At 33.1% G+C, this 9,162-nt stretch overlaps 1 protein-coding gene across 1 annotated transcript; it reads right to left on the bottom strand.

The window, feature by feature from the left end:
• Positions 1-7,456: 7,456 nt before the first annotated feature.
• LOC130673866 (uncharacterized) lies at positions 7,457-8,662 on the bottom strand. Its single transcript, XM_057479081.1, has one exon. It carries the CDS (start codon positions 8,660-8,662, stop codon positions 7,457-7,459), a length of 1,206 nt encoding a protein of 401 aa, XP_057335064.1.
• Positions 8,663-9,162: the final 500 nt, after the last annotated feature.

The following is a 9,162-nucleotide window of genomic DNA, read 5'->3' as shown; positions in this document are numbered from 1 at the left end:
GAAGAAAAGAAATCAACTTACAACTGTCTCATTGGAAAGAATTATTATTGAACTTTAATGATCGCAAAGATTACGAAGAAGCGTGTCATAAAATCACATTCTTATTAACTAAGTCATTGTTTAAAGCTAACAAACCGCAATAATGGAATTAATAATTGATTTTGTGGGTTTTAAGATGCCTGATGGCAGATTTGTGATAAAAGAACTTTGTGCTAGTGATATTTGTGTTAACGTCAATCCATATAAACGTGTGCAATGTGAACATTGGTTATTCGAGCCACCTTTAGATCAGATTGATGTTGCAGTAATGCAAAAAAGTGTTGATCATTGTGGACTTCAACATTCAATTTCATGGACATCTGGTGTGCAACCATATGAATCATTGAAAGAAAATCTAGATATTTTGGTGAAAAATGCACGTTACTTTTACGTTCAAGGTGAACGAAAGAAAAAATGGCTTGATGATCTAATTGACTCTGTTGTACCTATAATTGATATGGAAAAACTAAGACATTTTTCTCTATTTGATGCATATGATTTTCCAAAACATCGCTGTCCATACCATGTTCATCATAAGAAAAAGTTTTATTCTTCATGTGCTTATCAAAATGTTCAATTTTTCAAGAAGTGGTTTTGGACTTGTTATGGAAACCAACCAACCTATGAAAAGTCGGTTCAGATCTTCAATCAGTTGGGGAACTTACTGTGTATGGATAATCAAGATATCGCATGTCTTGATGTTGCATTTATCATTGAAAATGCAACCCAACAAATCGATTTCGCTTGGCACAAACTACCGGAACGATTACAAAATAATGAAAAATTGATTGGATATCAAAGGTGTCGAGATCATTCTCTTTTCTATGATGATATCCCTGATAGCCTTGCATATCCATTCAGAAAAGATTGCTGCAATTGTACTTTTTAGGTTAAGAAAAATATCTATAGTTTATTATGTATTTGAGGTTATGTAAGACTGAAAAAATGTATATTTTTAGGTTAAGAAAAATATCTATAGTTTATTATGTATTTGAGGTTATGTAAGACCAAAATGTATATTTTTAGGTTAAGAAAAATATCTATAGTTTATTATGTATTTGAGGTTATGTGAAATAAAAAAATATTTAAGGTTATGTGAGACTTAAATGTATATTTTAGGTTAAGAAAAAAAATACTACAGTTTCGTATGTATTTGAGGTTATGTAAAATATTTAATGTTAAGAAAAAAAAATACTATAGTTTCATATGTATTTGAGGTTATGTAAAATATTTAAGGTTATGTAAGACTTAAATGTATATTTTAGGTTAAAAATGATAAAAACAATATATGTCAATATAGAAAAGTTTATTTATTTATACATGTAAGTTTTTTAATTAATACAGGTTCAATAATTATATTTAATTTATTAATTCTTTGTTTAAATCGTTCTTGATCTCTTGCTGCTTGTTCCCATTCGCTTCTTCTTGCTTGTTCATGTGCAAAATCTCCATACATACATATAATGTATGGTTGGCGTTGGATTAAAAATGAATAGTCTTCATATTAGTTTTCGTACGATACTGCTTATGGGATTATACTCGACTATGCGATCATGTATAATGAGCAGGGCCCGAGACTTTGTGCTATAAGGTTAGCTTTAAATTCTTCTCGGTAAAATGACCAATAATTGTTAAATATGTGAGCAAGTTCACTGTATTTACTAAACTATACTACATGTGTTGGAATGCGGAACGCGGAATTGGAAATTCGATTCCTGAATTTAGCCTGCTAACCATTCCGTGGTTTGTGGAATAGAAGTGTTGTTTAATAATATTAAGGGTAGAGATAGAAGATAGTATATATGCGATTAGGGCCAGTTTTTTAAACCGGGTTAATTTTTAATCTGGGTTGACATTATTATTGCTGGTATATCTATATTATCAATGTATAGAAGTATGCTAGCAATGTTAATTAAAACCTGAATTAAAATAAACTCGGTTTAAAAAACTGGCCCTTACTAAAAGACTAAATCGTACTAAGTTCACTTAGGACTCAGTTCGGCCAAACATGCCCGTAGATTGTAAAAAATATTGTTGATTTATATTTTTAGGTGGATGGATTTTTAGCCAGATGAGAATTTTTTTAAAACATAATTTCCAAAACATATTTTCCTACAATTTTTCTTTATTGTAAAAAAGTTAAAAAATCTCTAAACTTTACAGCTTTATTATAGAAGGAAAAAATGGAGTATGTATAGGTTTCCAGAATTAGGTTTTCGAAATATTCTCACCTCACATAAAATTCGTCCACATAAGGTGCTAAATCCACTATATTTCTCCCTATTAAAATCCTATATGTTCAAATAATGTTCACGTTAAGGCTAATTTTTCAAACCGCATTTATTTTTAATTTGGGTTTAAATTAATATAGCTGGTATATCTTTATTCTATAAATGTATAGAAATTAGGGTGATTTGCTTGAAACGGCTATTTTCTTATTTTTCACCACTTGAAAATATTATTGTAGACATTCTGATTTAATTCTCTATAAGTCAGCCGCATTTTAGGTTATCGGCTCGCCGTTTGCGGCATTTTGTAGATAATTTGATACTCTTTAATATTTCCTCGGTAATTTTACTTAGACTCGAATTGTTTTTTGTGCATTGGTTCTGAAAAGCATTTTCTTAAAGATAATATTTGTTTTTAGTTGATATTGACTAAATACCGGAATGTACAGTAAAAATGCAGACAACGATTTTTTAAAAAATTTTATCCTCCACAAAAAAGGTTTTATTAGTTAAGTGGCTCAAGTTTTTCGTTCACGTTATACAGGAATTTAATTAATTTTGTAAATAAAATATTTTTAAAAAGTTATTTCGAAGTTTATGAAATTTAATGCTTCGTATTTTCATTGATAGATTTAATAATAAGAAAATTATTCACTCATTTAAAGTTAAAATCAAAAAGCATTTGATCGAATTTTAAAAAAAATATATTTTATTTACAAAATTAATAAAATCCCTATATCACATGAACGAATAACTTGAGCCACAAGAACTTTTTTTGTAGAGAATCAAATTTTCTATAAAATTGTTATCGGCGTTTTAACTGTAAATTTTGTTATTTGTGCAACACTTGCGCGATACTTATGTGACACTTGCACGACATCTATGCGGCATTTGTGCGACACTTCTGCGACACTTATGCGACATTTGTGCGACACTTGCTCGACACTTGCGTGACACTTACGTGACACTTGTGCAACACTTCTACGCGACTTGTGCGACACTTTGACGACACTTATGCGACACTTGCGCGACACTTGTGCAACATTTGTACGACATCTATGCGATACTTGTGCGACACGTCCGCGACACCTGTGCGACACTTGCGTAACACTTGCGCAACACTTGTGCGACACTTGTGCGACACTATAGCAACATTTGCACGACACTTGTTCGACACTTATGCGACACTCGTGCGACATCTATGCGACACTTGTGCTACACTTTTGCGACATTTGTTCGGCATTTATGTGACACTCTCGCGATACTTATGCGACACTTACTCGACATTTGTGCGACACTATAGCAACATTTGCACGACACTTGTGCGACACTTGCGCGGCACTTCTGCGACACTTGTACGACACTTATGCGACATTTGTGCGACATCTATGCGACACTTGTGCGACATCTATGCGACACTTGTGCGACATCTATGCGACACTTGCTCGACATTTGTGCGACACTAGTGCGACACTTGCGCGGCACTTGTGCGACACTTACGCGCCACTTGTGCAACACTTCTGCGACACTTGTGCGACAACTGTGCGACACTTCCGCGACACGTGTGCGACATTTTTGCGACATCTATGTGACTCTTGTGGGACATTTGTGCGACACTTGTGTGACATTTGTTCGGCACTTGTGCTACACTTCTGCGACACTTGTGCGACATTTGTTTGGCATTCGACACTTTCGCGACACTTGCTCGACATTTGTGCGACACTTTGACGACACTTATGCGACACTTGCGCGACATTTGCGTGACACTTGCGCAACACTTGTGCGACACTTAGGTGACACTCGTGTGACATCTATGCGACACTTGTGCTACACTTCTGCGAAACTTGTGCGACATTTGTTCGGCATTTATGTGACACTTTCACGACACTTTTGCGACACTTGCTCGACATTTGTGCGACACTATAGCAACATTTGCACGACACTTGTGCGACATCTATGCGACACTTGTGCTACACTTCTGCGACACTTGTGTGACACTTGTGCGACATTTGTGCGACACTTGTGCGACATTTGCGCGACATCTATGCGACACTTGCGCGGCACTTGTGCAACACTTCTGCTACATCTATGCGACACTTGTGTGACATTTGCACTACACTTTTGCAACATTTGTGCGACACTTGGGTGACATTGGTAAGACATTTTTGTGACACGTGCGACATTATTGCGACTCTTGTGCGACACTTCCATTCGATTCCGTACCGCATGATATGCTCTGGGTCAAGTTAATTAAGCTTGGGTTGAGTGCTAAATTGGTGAACATCCTAAAAAGTCTGTACAAAGGATAAATTGATGAATACCCATTTCCCAGAATTCAATTCTGAATCCAATGCACCAACCGCCATATTTTTAAGAGTGTCTAAACGATTTTTCGCAGAAAACTCACTTCTCGACTAGACTATTTGTCTATCTGACATTTTTAAGGGGGATAGCCACTGTGAAATTTCAAAAAAAAAATTTTTTTTTTTTTATCAAATCAAAATGTATATGTTCAAAAATATGTATCTAGAGTTTTATATGAAAATTCCGAATATTTTCCAAGTTATAGTCATTTTTGTGACAGCGCGTAAACTGACCGTTGCATCGACTAAAAACTTTAAACGCGTTTTTCTCGAAACTATTTTTTTTGAACTGGTGGTATCTGTAATTTGCATAAATATGAACCAATTCGCAACTTTTTTTTGCCGTATTCGTCTATTCAGTAGCTAACGTTGTACGTAGGGGATTTTGAAAATTTCGATTTTTAAGATTTTTTAGGGCTGTTTGAATCCAAAAAAATGCGAAAAAATTTTTAATATGTCGCCATTTTTTTTCAAATCCAAATTTTCAAAATCCCCTACGTGGAACGATAACCACATGCATACAGATTACAACGCCGTTTGTTTTTTTTGTTTCTGATAATCCGTTTTTGAGTTAGAGATGACACCGTGGTGAGGAAAATTTTTTTGCTGCTCCAAAAAAATGCTTATAACTTTGTTACAACATAATATTTTTTGATGAAAATTTAGGAGAATTATCTTCAATGTATACATTATAAAACAAAAAAAAAAACCCGATTCCCAAATTTCTTTATTATTCCAGTCATAAAAATTCCCAAAAATCACCTATTTTTTTGATCCTCACTGTGGCTATCCCCCTTAATATTTATATTTTAACAAAGTTTAATAGCTTGTTTTTTTTAAATAAATAAATGCATGCCTTTAAACTTAATTACTTTCACAGTCATTCAATTTTTCGTGCTTAGTGAATCATTTTACTAAACAAATTTGATATCATTAAAATGATTGCAAAAGCTATAATTTCACTAGATGTTTTCCATTTACACTCTGTATTACCATAATTTTTTTTCTCTAAATTATTTTTGAGTCATATGATAATCGTATTGAAATTTTTACATTTCGGCTATCGGTAATCTAGAATTTTGGGTTAATCGGTAAAAAATATTTCCTACTCAGCCTATATCAACGTGTCGCATTGAATAGCATTGATTCGGATTGACAAGACGGCCATTCCAAAAACAGGATTGAATCGGATAGAAAACTGAATGCAATTTCGTTTGCTGGGAGAATGAAATGCTTTAAACAAAAAGTTTGAACAAAAATTTTTGTAAATTCTACTATTTTTATCACGTTTTTATTATAATGTAAGCTCTCAAAAATCAAACTGTAAATTATAAAATCGCTTAATTCTTCACATGATGAAAATTTATTCATCGTATTTAATTCATATCATTATTAATCTGAGTTTAAGTTTTTAAAAAATGATCTAAAATACTAGTCATGAACCCAGTAATTATTAATTATGTTTTTGTTCAAACTGATTTTCAATTAAAAATTGAGAAAAGGTGTGAATTTAATTAAAGACATAATTTTCATTGGATATTTATATTTGTAATTGATAATTTACATTAATTTGATAGGTCAATTCTAGTAATATCAAAAAGTAAAATGAATTTAATTGAAAAAAAAAAGATTTTAATTAAAATTGGAATGTATTTAATTATTAGTTTTTGTTTTTAACCTCAATAAATGAAAACTCAATACGTTTCCACGTAAATAAAATTTATTGTAAAAAAATTTGAAAAAGTTTGACATGCCAAAGTTCTGAATAAAAAAATAAATTAAATTAATTCAATACAAATTAAAATTTTAAAGGCCAGTTTTTCAAACCGAGTTTATTTTTATCCGGATTTCAATTAATATTGGTAGAATATCTACATTAAGGGCCAGTTTTTCAAACCGAGTTTATTTTTATCTGGTTTTTGATTATCATTGCTGGTATATCTATATATTATTAATATATAGATATACTAGCAATATTAATTAAAACCCGGATAAAAATAAACTCGGTTTGAAAAACTGGCCCTAATAGCATGTAGATATACCAGCAATATCAATTTAAACTAGGATTAAAAATAAACTCGGTTTGAAAAACTGGCCCTACGTTAAACTTTATTTTAACGTTTATGATTTTAATAGTAACAAATATAGTGGATAAAGCACTTTATGTGGAAAAATTTTATGCGAGGTGAGAACATTTTTAAAACCTTACTCTGAAAACCTATACTTACTCCAATTTTTTGCTTCTATTTTAAAGCACCTAAATTAGCGATTTCTTAACTTTTTTACAATAAGGGAAAAACGTAGGAAAATATGTTTTGGAAATTATGTTTTAAAAAAATTCTCATCTGGCTAAAAATCCATCCACCTAAAAATCTAAATCAACAATATTTTTTACAATCTACGGGCATGTTTGGCCGAACTGAGTCCTAAGTGAACTTAGTACGATTTAGTCTTTTAGTAAGGGCCAGTTTTTTAAACCGAGTTTATTTTAATTCAGGTTTTAATTAACATTGCTAGCATACTTCTATACATTGATAATATAGATATACCAGCAATAATAACGTCAACCCAGATTAAAAATTAACCCGGTTTAAAAAACTGGCCCTAATCGCATATATACTATCTTCTATCTCTACCCTTAATATTAGTAAACAACACTTCTATTCCACAAACCACGGAATGGTTAGCAGGCTAAATTCAGGAATCGAATTTCCAATTCCGCGTTCCGCATACCAACACATGTAGTATAGTTTAGTAAATACAGTGAACTTGCTCACATATTCAACAATTATTGGTCATTTTACCGAGAAGAATTTGAAGCTAACCTTATAGCACAAAGTCTCGGGCCCTGATAATGAGGCAATAAGCTGATGTCTGCGCAGGAAATTGATTTGCAGATTCAAATTCTAGGCGAATGTCCACTGGTCCAGATTTAATTGATTCGTTTTGTTTCGAGCAATCGATAACATACAGTGGTGCTTGTTCCAAAAATTTTTTCTTTGTCAGCAGTGGCTCAGGTTCTTTGTTGTAGTATGAAATTTGGAAATTTATATACATGTCGTACAACAGAGCATATTGATTGTTTGCAATGTTGAGGTTTAAATTCCCATAAGGATAACTCTGAGAGTTTAAAAATAATTTTATATCTCTGATGTTGCAGTGATCAAACACGCTGGCATTTTTAGTTGCGTCATTTTTTCTTGCTGTTTGAAATCCAAGAATGACAAAACGTGGTTTCTCGAGCTGCGTAGAAGTTTTGACTGCCCATATGTGCTTCGAAGTATTTGGTAATAGAGGATACTCGTACAGCTCCCAAGCACGGAAACTGATTGAGATAGCTGGATCACTTGTAATATAATTCAAAGCTTCAATTTTTTGTTTATCAGCCATAGTCACATATGGTACAATCCACTCGATTTTTTGCAGTGTAATTTTAACAGCTTCAGCATGAGCTCCAGCAGCAGGTGTGGCCACAATGTATGCATTCAAATCAGAATTTGATCTTATCAAAATTAATTCATGTCTTGCATTGATGACAATTTTATGGTAATCTTCAGCAAAACCAAGCAGGAGACTCAATGGTATAGATATATCAAAGAAACCATTGTCATTGTGTAATTTGTTTACAGCTTCTTCCATAATCCAGCCTGAATTTTCAAGCATATTTTCTTGAGCAGGACTTAGTGATGTGTATCCTTTCATGAGACTTGTGATACCAACATTTTTGCTACGATCAATCTCAACACCATTGAGTTCGTAACGTATTTCTTCAAACATATGACAAACTGTCATGTTGACCATGTGAGTCGTTGCACTCACAGCTGTACCATCGGACTTTGTAAATTTTCCATACACATGTAATGTACTTTTACTTGGAAGTAGACACAAATCTTGATGTTGAACTGCAATTCTTATTTCATCGCTGTTGTTGAATGTTGATGAAGAATACGGGAGATGAGCATGTGCTTCATAGTGCGCAATTGACTCATCAAAAATGATTTGTCGTTGGATATTTAAGATTTCCGCTGCCATGGTCGTGTACACGTTAAACAGCAAAAATAAATTTTTATTTTCTTAATTTTCCACGTAATTTTAGTCCTAGGCTCTGTAGAAACTGAGTGTTCTGATGTGTTAACACTTTGTGAGGTACTCGGTGACTGGTGTTGCTTGACCATGTTGCTGTCTTTTTATACCCAGCACCACTTTTTGTCTCATACACGATACCCATTATTTTATAGACTTTATATGCAGTCTTATAGTTATCGTTTCACCTCTGAAATTAGCCAGTTTTCCGTCTTGATCTACAATTCTCAGTCTGAGATTTTGTATTGCTTGTACGGCGATCGGTAGATAAATGACGTGTGATGGCAATTCAACAATCTTATATCCTGGTGGTACACTTGGGAAAAATTCATGAATAGTGTGAACTTTGTGTTCATTTATGTAAGCACCAGACGTGATGTTACACTCAACTCTCAGAGCATTGAGTTTTAATATCTTCACTGGTAAATCTGATGAGTGAGTTTTATGTG

This window comes from Microplitis mediator, chromosome 8 (assembly GCF_029852145.1).
Source record: "Microplitis mediator isolate UGA2020A chromosome 8, iyMicMedi2.1, whole genome shotgun sequence".
Lineage (NCBI taxonomy): Eukaryota > Metazoa > Arthropoda > Insecta > Hymenoptera > Braconidae > Microplitis > Microplitis mediator.
This window is presented reverse-complemented; position numbering and strand designations above follow the sequence as displayed.

Coding starts and splice junctions, on each gene's coding strand:
- LOC130673866 (XM_057479081.1), bottom strand. CDS start 8,662: ATGGCAGCGGAAATCTTAAATATCCAACGACAAATCATTTTTGATGAG.